Raw genomic sequence first — 25,000 nt, forward strand, 5'->3', positions numbered from 1 at the left:
TTTGTCTTGTCATTTCTCTACAAATTTATCGTTCTTTGTTGAAGATGCTTTCTATTGCAGTTGTAAGCTGCTGCTTTGAGTCACTCCTCCTTTGGGGTATCTTCTGCATGATGTGCACTACACGTGTTAATAAACTCATATTCTTTTGTGAATGTCTTCTTGTTAAAGAGTCCCAGCTGAAAACCTATGATGGGTGGAAGTAAAGTTTTGCCTCCTCTATATTAGCACTCATTTAACTTGTATCCTCACTTCAGGATGCAGGGGAAAAGTCAACTTTCTCCTTGGTTGGCAATTACACTGGGGCTTGCTATCCCAGGGATTCAGCCTCCTCCATTTGACCCAGGGTAGCCCACCCGCTAACATATTGAACACTGGGATTCTTTCTTTTCTTTTTTTTATCCTCACCAAAGGATATGTTTTTATTGATTTTAGAGAGAGAAGGAGGGAGGGAGGGAGGGAGAGAGAGAGAGAGAAACATCAATCAGCCTTCTCCCGCAGGCATCTGGACTGGGATGGAACCTGCAACCTGGGTATGTGCCCTGACCTGGAATCGAACTCACGACCTTTCAGTGTATGGGGACGATGCTCAAACCAACTGAGCCACACCAGCCAGCACCAACACTGGAATTCTAAAATCAGAAACCCAAAAGGTCAAAGGTCCTACATTTGACTCTGAAGTTTGAGGGTTGGCCACCCTGATAGATTTTCGCATTTCTAATAAACATAGAACTCTCAAATTAGAACCCCTACAAGTCAAAGGTCTTTCACTCATACAGAAACACAAGAACCAGGCATGTTGAGATTTTCAATTAAAAAAAAAAATCAGAATTTATTTACATAGTAATGTGCTTTTTGTGCAAAGAAATACAGCATCATTTACTAAAATAACACAAATCATCATCTACTATATTTTTCCTATTAATATTTTTATAAATTTTATTTATTAATTTGAGACAGAGAAAAGAAGAGAGAGAGAAAAAACATTAATTTATTGTTTCACTTATCATTGCATTTATTGGTTGCTTCTGGTATGTGCCCTGACTGGAAATTGAATCTACAACCTTGGTGTATTAGGATGATACTCTAACCAACTTAGCTACCTAGCCATGGCTAGATTACCCTTTTTCTCAAAGAAGGTAAAACATTTGCAATGCTGTATGTGCTATTAAGAATTTCCTGAATAGGCATATCTTGTTTTGTTGCACTTTGCTTTATTTCGGTTCACAGACTTTTTATGGCTTAATTTATTGCAACAATGTTTTAGTGCAGTGATTTGGAACCCAACCCACAGTATCTGAGGGGTATGCCTTTTCTTGAAATCTCAATGACATTAGATCAGAATACTAAAATCGTCCTATATAATAAAAGCATAATATGCAAATTGACCGAATGGCCGAACAACCGGTCGCTGTGACCATCAGACCAACAGGGGGCAGATGCTCAATGCAGGCAGGAGCTGCCCCCTGGCGGTCAGTGTGCTCCCACAGGGGGAGCACTGCTTAACCAGAAGCAGGGCTCATGGCTGACGAGCGCAGCAGCAGTGGTGGGAGCCTCTCCCACTTCCACTGCAGGCAGGCAGTAAGGAGCAAGGTGTCCTGGACTGGGAGAGGCCTGGACGGCGAGAGGGATGTCTGGCTTAGGCCCAGGGATCAGGCGTAAGCCAGCAGGCAGACATCCCCCGAGGGGTCCCAGATTGTGAGAGGGCGCAGCCAGGCTGAGGGCCCCACCCTTGCACGGATCTCATGCACTGGGCCTCTAGTATTTTAATGATTAGAGCTCATTGTGCACTGAACTTACTTGGGCAAGAAATAATTGATTTTGACTTGATTGTATTTGATCAAATATTTGATCAAATATTTGATTTGATTGTAAGTTTAGTATTTGCACCCGTGAAACAGAAACCTTCGTTTGTGAATCACACTCATGATTAACATCACCAATTATGTGCAGATAACTGCACAACTATAGTTTCTTCCAAGGAAAATTAAAACAAATTTTTTTCTTTCATCCATTTTTTTTTTTTTTGCAATAAAACCTAATCTTACAAACTACTTGAAAGGACTGGAAAATTGCATGTTCTGGCTAACATTTATGTGGAAAAATAAATTATTGGAATGGCTCATGGATATACAAGATTGCTCCCCCACTAGGCCTTTAACTAGTATCGCTCAACACGACTCGAACTCTTTCCATAAGAGAAATAAACACATGGAAGAGAGATGTGAGCCTTACCTGCACTGGCAGGATCTTGTAATCCCTGTGTAATGAAGGCTTAGAGGAAGAGCCCACACTCTTTTGGGGCTACTCCCTGTATTTACATCAGCTTTCCTATAGGTAGATATTATATCACAGAGACAGGAGTAGACTGGTAATACATCTAAATTTATGCAATAAGAGCTGCTTTATGATAAGGTTCCATGGTACGAACATTTTTGTTTCGTCTTCACTGTTTTCTGTTTGGTTCCCAGGCCTGTTGTTAAACTGTTTTTCTCTCACATAAAGCGCTGTAATTGTAATGTGCCTCAGCTAATTTAAGAGAGTGTCTTTTGTAAAGTATACCTTCTTCTCAGATGTTGTAGGGTTAATTATTTATGGATTATAAAATCAACAGTGAAAAGTGTTACTTAAATGCAATGAATGTTTTAAAAGAACTCTGTGACGCCAATAAAACGTTCTCTACATAAAAGCACTCATTCTAGGTAATTCCAAGGCCGGGCCTAAGAAGCTTCTGGAGAGAAGTATGGCCAAAAAACAATTACTGGAACAAAGCATTCTGATAAGAAAAAGAACATAATTAGAAATAAAGAAGATACTGAATGGATGTGTGTCTAGTTTGTGGATCTATAAAACCAACAGATAAGCAATCCTAAACACTATCTGGTATATCATTAGATAGAGATGCATAGGGCAGACATCAGGATTCCTATTTAACTGAAAAGGAAATTGGGGCGCAGAAATCTTCCGTGTCCCCTGTGTGTCAGACACTCCCTTCTGGCTCTCCTATGACTGTTTTTCCATTTCTTGACACTTTAGGTGTAAATATCCATAAAGACAGAACTTCAGTGCTGTACCATCACTATTCTGACCCTAGTTTGGGTAAAACTAGGCTAGTTTTACCAAAGAAACTGAAGCTCCTAAAGACTGAGTTACTCATCGTTATTGAGAGAGAGGTTCTTAAACATCCCGGCTTCTAGAACTTAGGAAAGTTATCTGCAGGATAAACGGGACTGTGGTGTGGGCCCTAACGCACCTGCACTCTAGCCCACATGGACACAGCACACAGTTACGTTCATAAACGTCCCGCGGGTGATCTGCAGGGACCTGTGCGGCGGCGCCCACGCTCTCCTTCTCGCCTTCCCCCCAGTTCTACTTGGGCCTGGGCTTTCTGGGTCAAGGTTGGCTTCCTCCTGCCTCCTGCTCACGGGCATGGCTGCACCCAGGACTGTGGGCAGGGCGCTCTGTAAGGGTAGATGGAAGTCTGGTTCGCAGCAGCCGGTCCTGGGTGTCTGCAAACCTCCCCAGGCTCCCCTCGGCGCCCCTGCAGCGCATGGCTCCCCCCTCCGGCGGCGGCTCTGCCAGGGGCCCCGCACGCCCCACGTGGGCCCCGGGGACAAGGAGCGCATTCAGCGCCACACGCCGACACGCCCACGCGGGGACGGCCCGTCCAGTCCCGGCGGCAAGCGCGATGGCGGCGGTAGCGGGGCTGCGAGGGGCGGGGAGCGCCTCCCGGGCCGCCCGCCTGGGCCCCGCGAGCGCCTCTCCCTCCTCCTCGCCCGCCCGCCCGCCCGGCGAGCTCCGGCCATGACTCAGCGTTTCTCGCGGGCCGTCCGGCTGGGGACACCGGCTCCTCGCCGGCTCCTCCCGCGGCCGCCGCCCCCTCTCCCCTCCCACGCCTGCTCCCGGCGCGGGCCCGGCCCTGCCCCTGCCCCTGCGCGGCCGCCGCACTCGCACTCCGCGCCGGCGCCCCAGCAGCATCCACGGCCCGCGCTGCGCGCCTCCCGCTCCGCCCGACCGCGCCGCCCACCGAGCGTCCACCATGGAGCCCGCCGGCCCTCGCCGCCGCCACACCCCCCAGCGCGGCTGCTCGGTGCTGCGGGACTCCCGCCTCAACAAGGTGAGCCCCCGGCCCCCGGGCCCCCCGCGGCCGGCCGGCTCCTCCCGGCCAGGGGCAGGCAGCGCCCGCCCCACCCGGCCCCTCCGCCCGCTCCTCCTGGACGGTGCCTGCCGGGCGGCCCGGGGCCTCCCTGGCGCGACCTCCGTGCCTCGGAGCCGGCGGAGCGCAGGGGCCGCCCACTCGGGTCTGTGCCCAGGACTGTGATGGGACGGGAGGTGGTGCCTCCGCACCTCGGCATCCCGGTTTGGGGCCGGAGAAGATGTGACTTGTCTTTGAGACTTGATGGCTTCTCTTCTCCACGGCGAGAGCCGGGCCGAAGGAGTGGAAACAAAGTGTGTTTCTGTGAAGGTGGCGGGTAGGCAGCGCTCGCCACTCCCCACTGGTGGCTGGGCTCGGTGTGGCCGTCCTGGGGCCCCCTGGAGGGGGTGGCCCTGCTGGTCCAGCCTGGCTCACACGCAGGGTCCTGGGGTGACACTTAGGACCCTGGGAGTGCGCGGGTGGGTGGCCTCTGCGTGGCCGCAGGCATGGGACTGCGGTAAAGCCAGCTCTACTTTTTGAACCTGGCATTCCGGAAGTTAAGATTTTTAAAAAAATTATTATTAAAAGGAAAATTCAGTGTACACTGTTCAGAGAACCCTTTTCAAATCCTGGTAGGATTTCACTTTTCTTCACAAGTATTGTCGTATAATCCCCTAAGACTTCTCGCCAATGAGAAGCACCTCACATTTTATAATTTGCTTGTCTAGATACTAAGCAGCCGCGGTTATGGTCTAGCCGGGTGTGTCTCTGGATGGTTCCTTTTGTGTATGTGTGTGCTGTTGACATCTCCTTTGTAGTTAGCACATGGAAAATGCACCAGTCAGCACAGAGATTAGTGATTTCGGTTGTCTCTTTATTGGACACCCTTTTACATGAATATGGACCCTTTTTCATTAAGAACTGGACCTCATTCCCTGCCCTGACCCACCCACCCCATCATGTTGCTGGTGATTTTGTGTGTGTGTGTATGTAAATGTGTGTGTGTGTGTTTTTCCCAATTTTAATTTTCAATTATAGTTGACATTCAGTATTATATTAGTTTCAGGTGTACAACCCAGTGATTAGGCATTTTCATAACTCTCAAAGTGATCCCCCCAATAAGTCTAATACCTACCTGGCACCATATATCCTATCTAATAATAGACAAATAGGGTGATTAACCATACCTCTGCTATGCTTCCCATTGGCTAATCAGGGAGATATCCAAATTAACTGCCAACCAAGATGGCGGCCGGCAGCCACACAGCTGAAGCGAACATGAGGCTTGCTTGCTCCAGTGATGGAGGAAGCCAAGGTTCCCCGCCTGCCGTGGCCCAGCTCTGCGCTCCTGAAGCAACAGCTCCAAAAGCAACAATGTTTCAATTATAGAAGCTAAACAAACCCCAGATACCTGCTTTCAGCCAGCCCCGGCCTCAGAGCTGGAGCCAGGCCTCAGAGCTGGAGCCGGCTCTCAGCTCCAGTGACAGCTATAGAAGGTAAATAAATCCCAGAATAAAAAGAAAAAGAAAAAAAGGAGAGGCTGGGAGCTTCAGTCACCTGCCAGCCTGAAAACGGCTCTCAGCCCCTGACCCAGACTGTCCAGGCACCCCAGTGGGGACACCCACCCTGAAGGGGGTGTGACCAGCTGCAAACAGCCATCAGCCCCTCACCCAGGCTGGCCAGGCACCCCAGTGGGGACCACCACCCTGATCCGGGACACCCTTCAGGGCAAACCAGCCGACCCCACCCATGCACCAGGCCTCTATCCTATATAGTAAAAGGGTACTATGCAAACTGACCCTAATAGCAGAAAGACTGGGAGTGACTAGTCACTATGACACACACTGACCACCAGGGGGCAGATGCTCAATGCAGGAGCTGCCCTCTGGTGGTCAGTGTGCTCTCACAGGGGGGAGCTCTGCTCAGCCACAAGCCAGGCTGATGGCTGGCAAGCGCAGTGGTGATGGCAGAAGCTTCTCCTGCCTCTGCGGCAATGCTAAGGAGTAGTGAGCCGGGTGGTAAAGAGCTAGGGGTCCTGAACTGCAAGAGGGTGCAGGCCCGGCTGAGGGACTCCGCCCTCCCCCCAGTGCATGAATTTCGTGCATCAGGCCTCTAGTAGTTATTATAAGATTATTGACTGTATTCCCTATGCAGTACTTTACATCCCTATGACTATTTGTAACTGCCGATTTGTACTTCCTACCCACTTCACCTTGGTCACCTGCCCCCCCCCAACATCCTTCCCAAGTGGCAATTGTCAGTTTTTTTCTCTGTATATATGAGTTTGTTTCTGGTTTTTTTTGTGTGTGTGTGTTTTTTCCACTCAGTCTGGCACAAAATGTACTTTTATTTAGATGAGCAATAATATTTAAGGATTTCCTCCCTCAAACATGTTGTAAATTATAAACAGTACTAAGCATCAAACTCAGCAAATTCAGGCTAGTACTTATTTTCAAATCACTGTAGGTACTTCATATTCTTTTGTTCATCCTCTCAGTAAATGAAGAATTGTTTTGTTTGCTTTTCATTTGTTGTTGTTCACTGGGAGTGTGGATGAGCCATAATGCTACTCTGTCTTTAATTAAAATGATTAATGAATATTGGGATTACATAGAAAAAAAGAACCAGGTGAGCCAGGTACAGCCACCTGGCTATCTGAACCTGGTCTTCTGGGTAGTCATGTGGTATATTGCTGGGGTCCAACCCCAGCAGGTCCAGGGGTCCCCAAAGGTGTGGACGGAGTCGGCGAAGAAGGAAGGACACGGAGGCAGCGTTCAGTTGATCAGCATAGTAGGGTTCTCCAGCCAGGTTCTGTTGATCAGCATAGAGAGGTTCTCCTGCCAGGTTCTATCCAGGATCTCCAGCCAAGTTCTGTCCAGGATCTCCAGCGAAGTTCTGGTTAGGATCTCCAGCCAGGTTCTGTGTCCATGTTCTCTTGCTAGGTTCTCCAGCCAGGTTCTGTCCAGGTTCTCCAGCCAGGTTCAGTCACCAGGTTCTAGTCAGGTTCTCTTGCCATGTTCTATCCAGGTTCTGTAGCCAGGTTCTGTCTCTAGGTTCTTCAACCAGGTTCTGTCTCTAGGTTCTGTCTCTAGGTTCTGTCGCCAGTTTCTGTCCAGGATCTTTTGCCATGTTCTCTCGCTAGGTTCTGTCTCTAGGTTCTGTGGCCAGTTTCTGTCCAGGATCTTTTGCCATGTTCTCTCCAGTGAAGTTCTTCTGTCTCTAGATTCTGTGTACGTTCTGTGTCTAGGTTCTGTGTCCAGTTTCTGTCCAGGATCTTTTGCCATGTTCTCTCCAGCGAAGTTCTTCTGTCTCTAGGTTCTGTGTAGGTTCTGTGTCTAGGTTCTGTGTCTAGGTTCTGTGTCCAGTTTCTGTCCAGGATCTTTTGCCATGTTCTCTCCAGCGAAGTTCTTCTGTCTCTAGGTTCTGTGTAGGTTCTGTGTCTAGGTTCTGTGTCGTTTGTTTCTGTTTTGATGGCTTTTTTTGTTTTTTAGATTCCACATATCAGTGAAAACATATGGTGTCTATCTTTGTCTGAGATATTTTATTTTATTTTATTTTATTTATTTATTTTTTTAAAATATATTTTATTGATTTTTTACAGAGTGGAAGGGAGAGAGAGATAGAGAGTTAGAAACATCGATGAGAGAGAAACATCGATCAGCTGCCTCCTGCACATCTCCCACTGGGGATATGCCCGCAACCCAGGTACATGCCCTTGACCGGAATCGAACCCAGGACCCTTCAGTCCGCAGGCCGACACTCTATCCACTGAGCCAAACCGGTTTCGGCTGAGATATTTTATTTAGCATAATGCCCCTTAGGTCCATTCATGCTGTCACAAATGGAAAGATTTCATTCTTTCTTATGGCCAAGTAATATTCCATTGTATATATGTACCATGTCATCACTTCAGTTGCTTCCATTTCTTGGCTATTGTACATAAAATGTCCTTTTTTTCCTCTTGTTTACCCTTTGTTTTAAAGTCTATTTTGTCTAAGTATTGCTACTCCAGCTTTTTTTTCTCTTCTATTTGCACGAAATATCTTTTTTCATCCCTTTAGTTTTTGTGTGTCTTTTGCTCTGAAGTGCATCTCTTGTAGGCAGCAAATGTATGTGTCTTGTTTTCTTCTCTATTCAGCCACCATATGTCTTTTCATTGGAGCATTTAATCCAATTACAATTAAAGTAATTATTGATAGGTATGTACCAAGTAGTTATTGCCATTTTTTTTGTTGTTCATAGTTTTGGTTTCTTCATTTTGGCTGCCTCTCTGTGTTTGTTTCTAAATATTAGGTAGGTCTGCTATGTCTCCCAGTCTTGGTGGGGTAGCATTACATAGTAGATGTCCTGTGGGGCCTAGTGCTGCAGACTCTCTGGTCACTTGAGCTGGGTGCTCCAGGGGTGTCCTTTGTGTGAGTTGCATGCCCTCCTATTGTAGTTGAGCCTTGATTGCTATAGGCATGTCAGTGGGTGGGTTTGACCCTGAGGTTGCCTGGTTGTGAGGACTGGCCATGGCTACAGTGGGTGAGCTGTTGTGTAGGGGCTGACCCCATGGATTGGGATTTACTTTAGGGGACCCTGGTGCCTGCCAGTCCATTCTTTGGGTGTGTCGTTTATGGTGCTAATTGGGTGGTGCTCTGGTGAGGTCTGAAGTCGTCCACGAGATGTGTTAGTTCTGGGGCCTCTCGGGAGGGGCTACCGTGTAGGCCTAGGTCAGCCACTGTCTGAGTCCATCCTTGGGCCACCTGGTTGGAGATTGCAACACAGTTTGTGGTTGGTAGCTGCCTGTGCTGGGCTTGGAGGTGCCTGGGAGAAGCTATGCTGTGAACCAAAGCCTATCACCACTAGTGCATGGCTTGGGACTGCTTGGCAAGAGGTACAGCGTACATGTTGCCAGTTGTTGTTTATTTGGGGGTTGTGGATTTTTGAGAGATTTTTAGGAGTCGGCAGAGTGGGTCAAGGTCAGCAGCGTATGAGGAACAGCTGAAGAAAGAGGTTCCTTTGGTGCATGGCTTGGGTTGGTTAGGGGATCTCAGAGAATCACCTGGGTGGGGTAAGAGGGGTGTTAGGGAGGTTAAAGGAGACTCATATTTGGTGCCCATCTGTACCCGTCACTTATGTGTGGGGAGAGCTCAGCAAAGAAACAGTGGAGCCTGTTAGTACTTTAGTCCCAAGAGAGCTGCCCCTCCAGCCCTCACCCTGAAGCCAGACAACTCCATTCCCCATACTTCCCTGGCAATTTTCAAGCTGCTGTCCTTTAGCTGGCAAGCGTTTTTTGAGCTACTGAGTCTGAGTTCGGGCCCTTTGAGAGGACATTTTCACTAGTTGTTGGGACGCCTCTTCTCAGCACTGGTGCTCAGGACTGTGGAGCCCAGGGTGGAGCTGGGACCCCTTACTGTTTAGTGGGGACCTCTACAGCCGAGATATCCCTCCTGATTCTGCCACAGGTGGGTGTGGGACCAGCCTGTTTCAGGTCTCTGCCCCTCCTACCAGTCTCCAGGTAGCTTCTGTATATCATTGGTTATAGTTTTGTTCAGCTAGTCTTGAGATGGTTCTTAAGAGTGGTTGTTCTGTAATTTAGTTGTAATGTTGATGTCTTGGGAAGAGGTGAACAGAGCATTTACCTACTCTGCCATCCTGACAGGAATTCTCTTCTGGTGATTTATTTATTTATTTATTTATTTTATTGATTTTTTACAGATAGGAAGGGAGAGGGATAGAGAGTTAGAAACATCGATGAGAAAGAAACATCGACCAGCTGCCTCCTGCACACCCCCCACTGGGGATGTACCCGCAACCAAGGTACATGCCCTTGACTGGAATCGAACCTGGGACCCTTCAGTGTGCAGGCCGACGCTCTATCCACTGAGCCAAACTGGTCAGGGCATCTGCTGGTGATTTTTAAAATCCATTTTAATGGCTTCAAGACTTGTGATTCCTTTTATTTAATAAATTATGGTTAGTGTGAATTCTTTTTTATTTTTGTGGTGACAGGCAACTTTTACAAATCTATGATTATTTAGCATTTGTGATCATAAAGCATTATGAAATTGGAAATACTTCAAAATAAATTTAATTGCTAGTTTGATTTTTTTTCTTCCTTTTTATTATTCTGCATGTCTGGACGTATTTTCAGTAGAACAAAGGTAACATTTGATGTGACAAAACAATCGGTTACTTTCATGTGTAGCTTCCTTCTGTTTATGACCAAGTATGGATCACCACTTAAAAAGGACCACGTGAGTGGTATAACCTGTTTGAAATCCTCAAGTCAGGGGCAAGAGTGTCTGTTCCGAGTAGGTAGATGGAATATGCACTCCCAAAGCAAGAGTAGTTTATGCCTTTACTATTTACATCAATAATTTATTATATTAAAACCCTTTATACTCCTACTCATCAATAAGGATTAATTTCTTTAAGAATAGTCGTATCACAGAGATTTTCACCAAAGGTAAAAAGGTGCAGCATTAAAAACACATTTTTTGAATTTGTAATTGAATTTTATTGGCTGCATTGTATCAAATTGGATTTAAAAAACTAATTCACCAACCATGGGGAGGTTAATGGAGTAAACTATTCTTTTTACCCAGTGGTGTGGTACCTCATGGAAGTGGCAATATCCTTATATATAGGGTATCCCAAAAAACTGTATACACACACTTTGAATAACTATAAAGGCAGTGTTTATTAAAATACATTTCATTTTCAAAATTGAGCTATCAATTGTTAAAGTGTGTATATATATATTTTTGGAACACCTCTATACTACTGAAACCATAGTTGTGGAACTTCTTGATCTGCTCCGAACTCTGAAGACTTCTGGGCCTTTAAGTTTTTTGCTAGTCCAGGAATTCATATTGATTTTTGTGACAACCTTGGCTCCAAAGAAGCACTAGTATTTCTTACTGTCCTATAACACCTCAGCCTGTCACCTAACTATATGAAGACTTCTTCAGCCATACTCACACAGACCTTCGTCACCCTACTTTTTGGGTAACTGCAAGTTTTGCTAGTTTTATTTTCAGTATTGTAGTCTGTCCTACATCTAAGTATGAGAGAAATGTCTTAATCAATTAGCATTTTCCTTTATGTTACTTACTCTTCTGTTATCCAAGTATTTATAGTATGTTATTATTTACTGTTATGTTGAATGTAAATTCAATCTGTCAATTAGGTTTACATCTTCTCCAAATTTATCTCATTAGTTCCCCAATTTAGCCTTCCACTTAAAATTTATGTGCTGAATATTAGTCCTATTATCATTACTTAACAACTTTCTTTTTTAAAAAAATATTATTTTTATTGATTTTAGAGAGAAAGGGAGAAGGGCAGAGAGATAGAAACATCAATGATGACAGAGAATCACTGGTCAGCTGCCTCCCACATGCCCCCAACTGGGGATTGAGCCCACAACCCGGGCAAACAGTGTGTCTTTACTTATGTGCTTAGAGCCAAAAAGAAATTGAAACTTGGTTAATAAGCATTTTTGTGGATCTTTAAAATTTTTACTTATTCAAAATCTTGCTTATATTTACTTCTTACACATGATAATTATAACATAATAATATGACAGAATTGAGAGCAAATATATTGGTCATACAAATAAATATAAGTGAGAATAACTCACTTATAAATAAAATTGTTTTCAGATTGTTTCACAAAGCACAAACAAACTATACTGCATATAAGAAATACATCAAGAACAAAATGTTACAGACAGGCTACAAATAAAGAAATGGGAAAATGCAAGCAGCAAGAAATCAGAGTTATCCTGAGGTCAGACAATGTAGAAGTTGTGTCCAAAAGCATTAAATGATATGAAGTACTAGGGGCCCTATTATTAGAATTCATGCACCTTGAAAGGAACTGTGGGCCGCGAGGCTGCAGTAGGCACAGGGGCAGGTCTCAGCCCATCCTTGGTGCCCCAGCCCAGCCCCTCCCGCCACGGCCCCCAGTTCCCTGTCTGCCTGCAGCCCCACTCCTGCCACCTCCCACTCCCATGTGCTGATGGCACCAGCCCCACTCACACCGCTGACAGCGTAGAGTGATTGGAGCTGGCACAAGTGGGTGCAAGCGGCTGCTGCTGTCCCGATTGCCCCTCAGGAGCAGAGGGAGGTGGAGAAGCCCTCAGGGGCAATCATGGCTGGCAGCCACTGCTCACATCTGCTGATGGTGCTGAGTGATCAGGACTGCCGCCAGGCACCAGCAGCAGGTGAAAGCAGTGGCTCCTGAGCCAGCTGTGAGTGCAAGCAGGACTGGCGCTGGCAATGAGTGCGAGTGGCAACTCTGGCGCAGGCAGCTGGTGCAAGCGAGGCTGGTGCCGGCAGCAGGTGCAGTGCCAGGCGGGACCGCAGCATGCGGGAGCAAAGAATTTTCAGTAACCACCAGAGCCTCGCCCTGATGACAACGACTGGTGCCCTGCCTTGGTCTAGCGCCCCCACTCACCTGCTCCACCATCCTGCCACGGCCAACACCCACCATGTTCCGCAAACGCCCCCTGGTGGTCAGTGCACATCATAGCAACCGTTTGTTCAGTTGTTCGGTTGTTCCACTGTTCGGTCTATTTGCATATTAGCCTTTTATTATATAGGATTCTTTATAATGCTGAAAGGTGCAATTCTGAATGAAGTTATGATATCTATGTACCAAATAAGACAGCAGCCACCTTTACTCAAAAAGACACTGCAGGACATGAAAAGAGAATTAAAAACACACACCAATAATAGAAGACTTAACATATCTCACTCAGTGCAAGACATATCAAAGGGTCAAAAAACTGTTTCCACATAGAAATTTCTTCCTCAATTTCTCACAAAAGTTATGCTTTTCCAAATTATGAGATAATTTAATTGAGAAATTGGGAAATTGAAAAATGTACTATAATCTTCCTTTAAGAATCAAAGCTTAATAAATAACAGAGACATTACTGGTTTGAAAGATCCAATGATATAAGTCATCAGGAGGAGCTGGAAATGGTGACATGCAGAGTCAGAGGTTAAGGTCAACATTTTCTGGATCTTCACAAGAACATGTAGGTGAGAAACAGTAATGATCTAATCAGTCAGTTTTGATTGTTGCCAATTTATCACAATGTCTGTCTTTTAATTTCTGAGTTTAGACTCTTTATACTTAATGTAATTATTGATATGTTTGGATTTCTATTCACCATTTTATGATTAGGTGCATGTTCCCTCTGTTTTTTTATTCCTTTATTTCTCCTTTCCTGCTACTTTTTTATATTGTTTGAATATTTTTATTATCCTCTTTTAATTTACCCATTGAGTTTTGACAGTATCTCTTTAGGAATAAGATATCTTTAACTTTCCACAATCTACTTAAAATCAACATCAATATGATGCAGATACTCCACCATCATATAGGTCTAATTACTTTCATCTGTTTATGTTATAATTTTTATAGGTATTATATCCACTTACATATCCGTGCATGTACTACATAAACATTTTAAAATGGAGATATAGTTGACATATAACATTATATTAGTTTCAGGTTTAAAACATGATGATACAATATTTGTATATATTGCAAAATCCTCACCACAATAAGTCTAGTTAACACCCATCACCAGACATAGTTACACAGGTTTTTTTGTGTGATGAGAACTTTTAACATTTATTCATTTAGCAACTTCCAAAAATGCACTACAGTATTATTAACTACGAGAGGCCTGGTGCACAGAATTTGTGCAAGGTGCTCTGCCCTCCCAGTCCTGGCTGCCTCAGCCCTCGCAGCCCCTGCTTCATCCGGAGGGTCGTCCCGCTGTTGGGCAGTTCAGTCGATTTGCATATTATGCTTTTATTATTATAGGTACTTATCATGACATATATTTATAACTGGAAGTTTATACCTTTTGACAATCTTCACCCATTTTGTACCCCCCCCCCAGCCTCTCACCTCAGTATCTATGAGCTCATTAAAAAAAACTTCCACATATAAGTGATAGTACACAGTGTTTGTCTTTCTGTCTGAATTCTTTTAGCATAATGTCCTCAAAGTCTATACATGTAGTCACAAATGGCAAGATTTCTTTCATATGGCTGAATAGTATTTCATTGTGTAAGTTTATATACATGCATATATATACAACACATTTTCTTTATCCATTCATCTATCAATGGGCACTTAGGTAGTGTCCATATCTTAGCTATTGTAAATAATGCTACAATGAACATAAGGGTGCACATATCCTGTTGAGTTAGTGTTTTTGATTTCCTCCAATAAATACCCAGAAGTAGAATTGCTAGTCATATGGTAGTTCTATTTTTAAGTTTTTGAGGAACCTGAATACTGTTTTCTATAGTGGTGCTCCATTTTACATTTCTACCCATAGTGCACAAGGGTTCCCTTTTCTCCACATCCTCATCAATACTTGTTATTACTTGTGTTTTGCATAATAGTCATTCTAACAGGCGTGAGGTGATATCTCATTGTGGTTTTGATTTGCACTTCTCCATGATTAGAGCACCTTTTCATGTACCTGTTTGCCATTCATATGTCTTCTTTGGAAAAATGTCTATTTGGAAACTCTGTCCATTTTTTTCAATCCTCACCCGAGAACATGCTTAGAGAGAGGAGAGAGAGAGAGAGAGAGAAAGAGAGAGAGAGAGAGACATCGATGTGGGAGAGAAACATCTATCACCGATAGGTTGTTTCCTGTATGTGTCCCAACTGGGAATTGAACCTGAAATCTAGGTATGTGCCTTCACTGAAATCGAACCTACAACCTTTTGGGGTCCAGGACGATGTTCCAACCAAATGAGCCACACTCTGCCAGGGCCTCTGCCCATTTTTAATCAGTTTGGTTTTTTGTTTTGCTATTGTGTTTTATAAAAATATTTTTGATGTAATAATTTAATATAATGTTTTTAACTTGATTTTAACTGTCATACATATTTTAAAGATTTTAAGAGGGAAAGGATAATCTATTATAGTTACCCAGATATTTACCATTTCTGTTACTTTTCTTTCATTTTTGATATTCCAAGTTTTCCTCAGACATTAGCATTTCCTTTAGAGTAGTGTTACTAGAATACCAATTGTTTTAGTTTTCTTTCATCTGAGAATGTCTTTATTTCACTTTAATTTTTAAAGGATATTTTTACCAGTTACAGAATTCAGGGTTAACAGTTTTTTCCCCTTCAACACTTTAAAAGTGCTATTCTTTATATTCCACAAATGAGTGAGATCATGTGATACTTATCTTTCTCCAACTGGCTTATTTCACTTAGCATAATGCTGTCCAGGTCCATCATGCTGTTGCAAATGGTAAAAATTCATTCTTTTTTACAGTAGTGTAGTATTACATTGTGTATATGTACCACTGTTTTTTAATCCACTCATCTACTCATGGGCACTTAGGCTGTTTCCAAATCTTAGCTATTGTAAATTGCGCTGCTATGAACATAAGGGTACATATATCCTTTCTGATTGGTGTTTCTGGTTTCTTGGGATATATTTCTAGAAGTGGAATTCCTGGGTCAAATGGGAGTTCCATTTTTAACTTTTTGAGGAAATTCCATACTGTTCTCCACAGTGGCTGTACCAGTCTGCATTCCCACCAACAGTGCACGAGGGTTCCACATCCTCACTAGCGTTAGTTGTTTATTGATTTCTTGATGATAGCCATTCTGACAGGTGTGAGATGGTACCTCATTGCTGTTTTGATTTGCATTTCTCGGATGATTAGTGACTTCGAGCATGTTTTCATATGTCTCCTGGCCTTCTGTGTGACCACTTTCAAAAGTGTCTAATTAGGTCCTTTGCCCATTTAATGAACAACGTAAGCTGATGAACAAAAATAGATCCAGAGACAGAGAAGTATGGAACAGACCATCATACCTCAGAGGGAAGGAAGGGGAGGGTGGAGTGGGGTAAGAGATCAACCAAAGAACTTGTATGCATGCATATAAGCATAACCAATGGACACAGACACTAAGAGGTGAGGGCTGGTGCTGGGGGGTGGGAGTGGCCGGGGAGAGGTCAATGGGGGAAAAAGGAGACATATGTGTAATACTTTAAACAATAAAGAATTTTTTTTTTAAAGTGCCATTCTTCTTCCTCCTGGTTTCCCTTGTTTCTGACAAGAAATCTACAGTCATTCCAATTGTTTTTCTCTGGTTCCTTAAAAGGTTTTTTTCTTTTTCCTTTTGTTTTTAGTTTTTAACATTTTGAATATAGTATTTCTGGGTTTGGATTTCTTTGAGTTTATCTTCTTGTGTTTTGCTGAGCTTCCTGAATTTGTAATTGTATGTCTTGTGCCAAAATTGATAAGGTTTTAGCCATTATTTTTCCAAATATTTTTTATTTCTCCTCTCCTGTTGGGATTCTGTTGATACAAATGTTATGCTTTTCGGTATTGCCCACAAGTCTTTGAGGCTGTTACTCCCCTCCCCCCCGTCTTGTTTTTCTCTTTGTTTTATAGATTGGTTGATTTCTAATGATCTGTATTGAAGTTGACAGACTCTTCCCTCTCACATCTCCATTTTGTTCTTGAGCCTATCCAATGAATATTTTAGTTGTTATTGGGTTTTTTTTTCAGTTCTAAAATTTCCATTTTGATTTTTATAGTTTTAATTTCTTAGCCAAGACTTTCTATCTTTCCAGTCATTTTAAAATATTTTGCTCTTATGGTTTGGGGCATGGTTACAAGAGCTGATTATAAGTCCTTGATAAGTCCATTACCTGTATCTTCTTGGGATTGATGCTTGTTTAATTTCTTTTCCATTGAGAGTTAATGTTTTTCTGTTTCTTTATATGCTGAGTAATTTTTGCATGGACCCTGAACATTTGCATATTATGAGTTTATAGGTTTTAGTTGAATCCTAAGGAGAATACTGTTCTTTTTATTTTTAGAAGCCACTCAATCTGGTTAGGTCAGTGTGTAAGTTAGACCCAGCTTCCATGGGTGTGGCTCCAGTATCCCATTTTCAAAACCTACTTTGTACTGCTATTTGGATCTGTTCATCATGTGTACCATCTAGTGGCCAGTGTGGGGTTTGTGCAGTAGCTCACTGCACAGTTCAGTTCTCAAAGCTTTTGCTGTACTTTAAGGTCAGATCGATACATGAATAGCTCAGAAGTGAGCCCAGGAGTTCATATACAACTTTAGGGGATTGCTCTTTTGAGTTCCCTTCTCTGTGATTTCTCTGATACTATCTTGTCTCCTGCAGATCCCCCTTTCCAGCCCACAAGCCAGAAAACTGGGCCTTTAGTTTCCCTGCTCTGCTGTGTACTTCCTGCAGCTGCATTTGTATCTGGGGCCAAGTATCTGGAAGAGAGAGAAACAAGCAGCAGGCATTTGACCCATGATCTTGGGACCATTGCTCCTCTGGTTAAAACGAATGACATCCCTCCCTTAGAATTTTCGACATCTGTGGTAGCCATGATTCTGCCCCCCACTATGAGATTGCCTTGGGGCTGGGGCTGGAGAAAATGGAAAAAGCAGTGGATTTTCCTTCTCCGTGACCTTTGAGAGCCCATCTCAGGCTTTTTGGTGTGTCCACAGAGTGACCAAGAACATTGCTGCTTTGCCATCCTCAAGATCACTTCATAGTCCTGAGTGTAGATTTATAGATGTTATGTACACATTCCCAGGTGACTGCTGGAAGAAATGAAACACTAGAAAACCCACTTTTCAGTGGAGTCAGCTGTCTTTAACCCTTTGAGTGCCAACCAATATCCTAGGAACTATGCTAAAATTGCCCAGGCATTTTTGCTGATTTTATAGCAGTTTAGGAAAATAATTATGAATCGCAAATAAATGAAGTTACATATTCAAAAACTTAAGGAAACCTTTACTACATTTGTTTTCATCTTTGACATATATTGTTTGCTGATTGTATTATAAAATACTAGTAGAAAAAAATTTGAACAAAACATATAATGTTAAAATAAAGCGCTCCCAGCACTTTTGGCGAAAGACAGGAGGAGCGCGATTGCGCTCCCCGGCACTGTAGGGGTTAAGGAGTTTTCCCCACATCTCATACAACACTACCGTTTATAGTCACATGGCCACATCTAACTACAAGGGAGTATGGAATTATAGTCTTTTACCTGATGCGTTGCTGCCCCAAATAATGTAATGGTTCTCTTACTGGGGAGGAAGGGGAGAACAGATGTGGCAGACAGTTAGCAGTCTCTGCTATAGCCAGAGCTGCCAGAAACAGGCTAGAGATTTAACACATGTAAATGACGAATATGATTACAATGTTCTTAGAGATTGAGATAAGTGGCTTTCACAGTTATTAATATTTTAATAGCCTTACAGATTTATTGTATAAAAATAAAAAGATACCAAAGTGTGAAAAGTTTGTCCCCCTCCCACTTTTGTGCATCAGCTAACTGGTTCTCCTTCCTGCAGGCAACGACTGTTTCAGTGACAATTGTTTCCATTACATTCTAGAAATACTGTACTCAGCATCTTCTTACAAGGGATTTTCATAAATGTTATTAATATAGGGCATGAATTAGGTATGCCTTTTGAGTAGTGGGTAGGAGGTGGTGTTATAAAGAGAAATGTTGCAGTTAGGAGTATATATATGAACTAGAGGCCCGGTGCACCTTGAGTGGCCTGTGGGGATCTGGCCGAAAATGGCAGTCCAACACCGCCTGCCACTCCTGCCTGCCACTCCTGCTCATCCTGGCCCCGCTGTGCCTGCTGTTGCTCGGTAGGCTCACTGCCGCTCCGCTGCAGTCTCCGGGCTGCAGTGACCAGCTGTGAGCCCTGCATCTGGCACCCCTCGGTCAGCTGAGTGGTGCTCCCACTGTGGCAGTGCACTGACCACCAGGGGGCAGCTCCTGCATTGAGCGTCTGCCCCCTGGTGGTCAGTGCGTGTCATAGCAAATGGTCGACTGGTTGGAACGGTCGCTTAGGCTTTTATATGTACAGATCATAGGGAGACATGGAAAACAGACTGAGAATCATGATCCCAGATTGGACTCTGTATCATCAACCTGGTACTCTGCAACTGGTTCTGAAGCATTGTGTTCCCTTTCTTTACTGAGTTAGCCTTAGCAAGGGGATTCCTCAGTATGGTAAGTAACAAATACTGTCGGGTGAGTGCTCTGAACTCACCTGTAGCATTTTCATGAAATGGTATGACTAGTTAGGGGGAAAAAAAGGAGTTCTCCCATTAGTCTTAGGATACAGTTTAAAACTTGACCAGGCTAACAAGGACTTGCCTGTTCTGGTTCCTGCCTGTCTTCTCAGTGTCATCTTTCAGCCTTCTTTCCACAGGTGATGCAGTTTTCTTCCCTATACTTTCTCCAAGAAGCCAGGCTTTGTGCATTAGGGTTTATGCCCTGTTCTTGCCTGCACTACCACCCCAGCTTTTTACTTGGTCAACTCCTACTCTTCTATGTGTCCTTCAAATCTCATTTGAACACCCTTTCAGTGAGCTCTTCCTTTTGAACCTTCTAAATTAAGTTACATCATAAGCTTTCCCTTTTCCCTGTACTTATCACATAATTATTTTATAGTTATTTATATAGCTATTTATATAATATCCTGGTAAGCTCTCTAGATTGTAAATTCCTTGAGGCCATGGACCATGTTTGACATATCACACTGTTCCATTGGTTTAGTGCCTATAAGCATTGTGAGCAGACACTAAAAAATATTTGTTGAAAAATATTTGGTGAATGTGATGATGGATTTTATGTATCAACTTGACTGGGCCACTGGATGCCCAGACATTTGGTCAGATATTATTTTGAGTATGTCTCTGAGGATGTTTATGGATGAAATTAACATTTGAATTGGTAGACTGAGCAAAGCCAACTTCCCTCCCTATTTTGGGTGGGCCAAGCTAGACTAGACTCTCAGCTCTCTTGGTTTCTCAGGCCTTTAGATTTGGACTGGAACTACACCATTGGTTCTCCTGGGTCTCCATCTTGCTGACCAGATTTAAGGACTTGTTAATCTCCATAATTGTATGAGCCAATTCCTTAAGTAAATTTCCATGGGTATGTACATGCACCCTATTGGTTATGTTTCTCTGGAGAACCCTAACCAACACAGTGAGCTTTACAATCACCCACAAAACAACTGTAAGAGGAGACAGGACATCCCTGAAAATCTCAACTGTGGATCTGAAGTAAGAAAGCCATCTTGTGGTGTTTCTGGGAATATCATGTTGATATGTGAAGTATGTGTGTATCCCTTAGGAAACTAAAACATAGTTCTCTGCAACAGTTCTTAATATATTTTGTGCCAGAAGTCTCCTTTGGAAATGTGGTGAAGTCTGTAGACTCCTTAAAGCAATGGTTTTAAATAAGTAAAATACATAATGTTATAAAACCAATTATAATGCAATATATATATTAAAATGTTAAACACTAAATGTGGGATATTGTAAGATATATTTCTCGCCCTAACTGGTCTGGCTCAGTGGATAGAGTGTAGGTCTGCGGACAGAAGGGTCTCAGGTTCGATTCCGGTCAAGGGTGTGTACCTTGGTTGCGGGCGCATCCCCAGTGGGGGATGTGCAGGAGGCAGCTCATCTCTCTCATTGATGTTTCTAACTCTCTGTCCCTCTCCCTTCCTCTCTGTAAAAAATCAATAAAATATATTTTTAAAAAAACCTCCCTAAGATAGATTTCTCTTTACTAAAGATTTACGTGGCATTGCAATATATTTAAATATGGGCAATTTGAAGTAAAATTTTATTTTTAAAAGAGATCAGTAGGAAGATCATCACCCTGACTAGCCTATGTGCCTATTCATGTTATAAAGCAACCTTATTTTGGGTTTTAAAGTACTATAATTTCAAATAATGATAGTTATAAATGATATATCAAAATATATCCCACAAATGTAATAGGATATAAAAATGTTTGTTATTTTGATTTATGCCAGAATCACAAGAACCACTACTATAGTGGTAGGCAAAAGTAGGTTTATAGTTATGAGTACACAAAACAGTTTATTTTTGTATTATTATTTTTTAATTATTATATTATTTATTTGTATTAGAACTGTACACCTACTTTCGTCCAACCCTGTATTTATCTTGTTTGTTTTTTTCTTCTTTTATAATGAGAGGAAATAGAGTTAGTCAAACAAAATGTCCACATTTTGAGATTCTTGAGTAATATCCACTCAGGGTCTGTGATTAGGTCCATGGACCTTATGTTAATAACCTCCAGTTATTAATAACCCAATAAGTTGGGTCTTTACAAAAGGTACTGACTTGGTCTCTTAAAATTGATTCTTAAATTCAAGGAGTTTCTGACAATATTGGGCTGTGAAGAATCCTATTTACTTAGGATTTGCATATGTGTGATTTCATCTTAAAACTTGTTAGTAATATAAATATTTATATATCACTCACTTTATAATTTACACAGGATGCAAAAATATCTAATCACATTTTGTCCTCCCAACAACCCAATGTGACACACATAACCTATTCTATGTGCTCCATAAATGTTTGATTACTCTTATTTAGGTGATATATTCATTGAGGAGAGTTTCCATTTAACCCCTAATACTTTAAGTACTTGCTCAAAATCACAGTGTTAAAAAATGTCTACTTGTGAATCAAACTTGTATCTAAATCCAAATAGTATGCCCATTAGACTTATATGTTCCTGTGAATATATGTTTGCCCGTGAAGTATGTGTATCAATTTAAAGCATATGGATTATTGCAAAATAATGTACCAAATATGTACCAAATATATGCCAAATGTACCAAACAGCCACCTATAACAAAGAATTATCTGGTTCAAAATGTCACTAAGTGCTGAGGTTGAGAAACCCTGATTTAGATTAAGGCATTTAAAAAAATCCCCACCAACTCTGGTACTTAACGCTAAGTAGATATCTCTTATCAAACCAAGTGGATCTTGAATACTTGCTTTAAAATCAATTTAAAAAGTTATTAGTGTTAGATTAATTTAATTAAATGTTTTTCTAATGTATGTGTGAAAGCTCAATTATTACTGGACAGATTTCACATCATGAACATTCTTGTACATCTGTGTATATAAAAATTCTTAGTTTGAAATTTGAAGTGGATGGGTTGATTGCTTAAAATTAGAACTACATAGAACTGAACTACATGGAACTGAAAAGTTGTTTCAGACTCATATTTGTTCATCCACTTGTTTATTTAAAATTGATTAAGGCCCTGCTCCGTCCTGGCATTGTGTCAGGGGCTGGCTTACAAGTATGAATAGCATAGTGCTTGTCCACCGGAAGCACCCGGAATTCCGGGTGAAACAGCAGGTAAGTAGAAATGAAGCAGAGAAGTACCAGATGTTGTGGGAGCATATTGGAGGGCCCCCCACAAACCCAAAGAAAAGGAGGAAAACCTTCTTGAAGGAAAAAGCAAGGGACATTTACAAATCCATGTTTAATTTAATTGGTAATTAAATGTGTCGAAATGCCACCTAATTTTCAAACTTTGCAGATTCTTCTGTTAGGTCAGTGAGTTAAGAAATCAAATGAATGCACAATAGACAAGTATCTAGTCATCCTGACCTTTCTGTTGAGTAATCACTATATGTATTATCTTAGGCATATTTAGAGGATTTTGTCTAGAATAGTGTAAATGTGCATATGATTACTAGACTCTCTACTGGCAACCGTTATTACCCATTTGATTTGGTTTGGATTATTCTTACACATTTCAATCCAAGATCTGAGATTTGGCTTTTTTTTTTAAGAGGAAGTGTAAAGGATGGAGGGATGGAGGGATGGAGGGAAGGAGGGAGAAGACAGAGGGAAGGAGGGGAGGAGGAAGAGAGAGAAAAAGAGAGAGAAAAGAGCAATTTTTGGCACTCTGGAAAATGTATAGGAAAGAATCCTTCAGTAGAATGTATCCAGGACAAATTAGTATCACTTCTCTTTCTGTAGATATAAACTGTGCACATACACTATGTTAATACATTTAAAAATACTATGGTATTTAAAACTAAAATTTGATCTCTTTATTTCAGAATAATAAATAATAAAAACAAAAAGGCCCCTCCTTTAATACTCTTAATAGATAAATAATTTTCTCCCAAATTACTATTAAAAATAATTTGAAAATCTTTTGATACAGTAGGTCCTCGGGTTTCGTCAGAGATCCGTTCCTACGGCGAGACTTAATGCGAAATCGCCGTAAGTGGGAACCCACTACATAAGCACCTACGTCACTCACATGGAGCACACACACAGCAGCAATGAAGTGAAACAGTAAAAAAATTTATAAGAAAGATAGCAATTCCTGACCTTTACTTGTGGCAAATAAATAATAAAAAACATAAAGCACGTGTGTCACGCAACTTTTTTTTTTTATAAATAAATGGGAGATGGTGACGTAACCATGAAATGACGTACATTAAGGACTGCCTGTATTTAAAAAAAACCTGTTAGAACTGATGTGCCATTATGATTTCACTTATATGTGAAATCTACAGAACCAAACAAATGAACCAACAAAACAGAAACAGACTCATAGATACAGAGAACAAACAGGGTAGCCAGATGGGACGGTGTTGAGGGGCTGGGTGAAAAGGTGAAGGGATTTAAAAATACAAATTGATAGTTACAATATAGTCATGGGATGTAAAGTACAGCATAGGGAATATAGTCAATAATATTGTAATATTGTAATAACCATGATACCATGTACGTACTAGAATTATCAGGGGAATCACATTGTAAATTATGTAATTGTCTAACCACTATGTTGTACTCCTGAAACTAATATAAAATAATACTAGAGGCCCGGTGCATGAGCACGGGTAGGGTCCCTAGGCCTGGCTGGCAATCAGGGCCGACTGGGGCCTTCCAGCTGCTGTCTGGGGCCTCCCTACCCTGGCTGCTGGCTGCCGGCCAGGGCCTTCCTTTGTTCTGAACCACCCCCTGGTGGTCAGTGCACATCATAGCAAGTGATCAGTCTCCCTGTCGAACTCCCATGTGGACAATTTGCATATTAAGCTTATGTATATGTATACACACACACATACACACACACACTAGAGGCTTGGTGCATGAATTCGTGCAAGGGTGGGGTCCCTCGGGGTAGCCTGTGGCGATTGGGCCAAAACCACAGTCCAACACTGCCCGCAGATCCTACTTGCCGCTCCCACTCATCCTGGCCCCACTGTAACTGCTGCAGTCTCGCGCCCAATCAGTCCTGACTGGGAGAGGCTCACGCCACCGCAGCAGCAGCACTTGCCAGCACCTGGTGCCCTCCTGCAGGATCTGCTGAAACCGGCTCTCTGACATCCCCTGAGGGATCCCAGATTGTTAAATGGTTCAAAATTCCACTTTTTCTCTAAATACATTTTGGGAAGCTGCTGGTTGGTAAGGATCACATTGATGAGTAATTCTTAAAAACTGTGGTTTAAATGAAATCATACCATATATATTTTTATATTTTTAGGGACTTTAAGATTTAATTTTACTTATTCATTTATTTTTTAAAAATCATAAAGGGTAGTAATAGAATATGAATTCAATTATAGGAATTTAACTTGGCCTAGTTCTCCAGATTTCTAAACTCTGGTTGGGTTGTTGTTGTTTTTATAGAATTTAATTGGCTCTTTACTCTGTCTTGGAAAATTTTGCTAACAGTGTATGGGAGTTTGTAGTTACTAAACATAAAAGGATATTAAGAGATATCCAGATGACATTATCATTTACATGACACAAGATATGGGAGACCTGTTAGTGTTAGAAATTAGTTTCATATACTTTCACTGGAAAATTTATGTAAAAAGACTAGCTAACTACATCAACAAATGATAGTTAAGTGCCATTATTAAGTGAATGATAATAAGCCTTATTCTCGGGTTATTGATATTTTGATTATTATATTTGCAGGCAGATTTTCAAGGCATAACATTCAGGAGT

At 42.2% G+C, this 25,000-nt stretch overlaps 1 protein-coding gene across 2 annotated transcripts in view; it reads left to right on the forward strand.

Moving 5' to 3' along the window:
• The first annotated feature begins 3,842 nt into the window (after window positions 1–3,842).
• ME1 (malic enzyme 1) overlaps window positions 3,843–25,000 on the forward strand; it is a 151,407-nt gene continuing 130,249 nt past the window's right edge. The window contains exon 1 of one of the 2 annotated variants that reach the window (XM_036316862.1): window positions 3,843–4,114. In XM_036316862.1, the coding sequence (XP_036172755.1) occupies window positions 4,037–4,114 (78 nt within the window). In that variant the 5' untranslated portion in view covers window positions 3,843–4,036. The remainder of the gene's footprint in view (window positions 4,115–25,000) is intronic. The other variant, XM_036316861.1, reaches the window with a different exon arrangement.

Source organism: Myotis myotis, unplaced genomic scaffold, assembly GCF_014108235.1.
Source record: "Myotis myotis isolate mMyoMyo1 unplaced genomic scaffold, mMyoMyo1.p scaffold_m19_p_7, whole genome shotgun sequence".
NCBI classification, from domain to species: Eukaryota; Metazoa; Chordata; class Mammalia; order Chiroptera; family Vespertilionidae; genus Myotis; species Myotis myotis.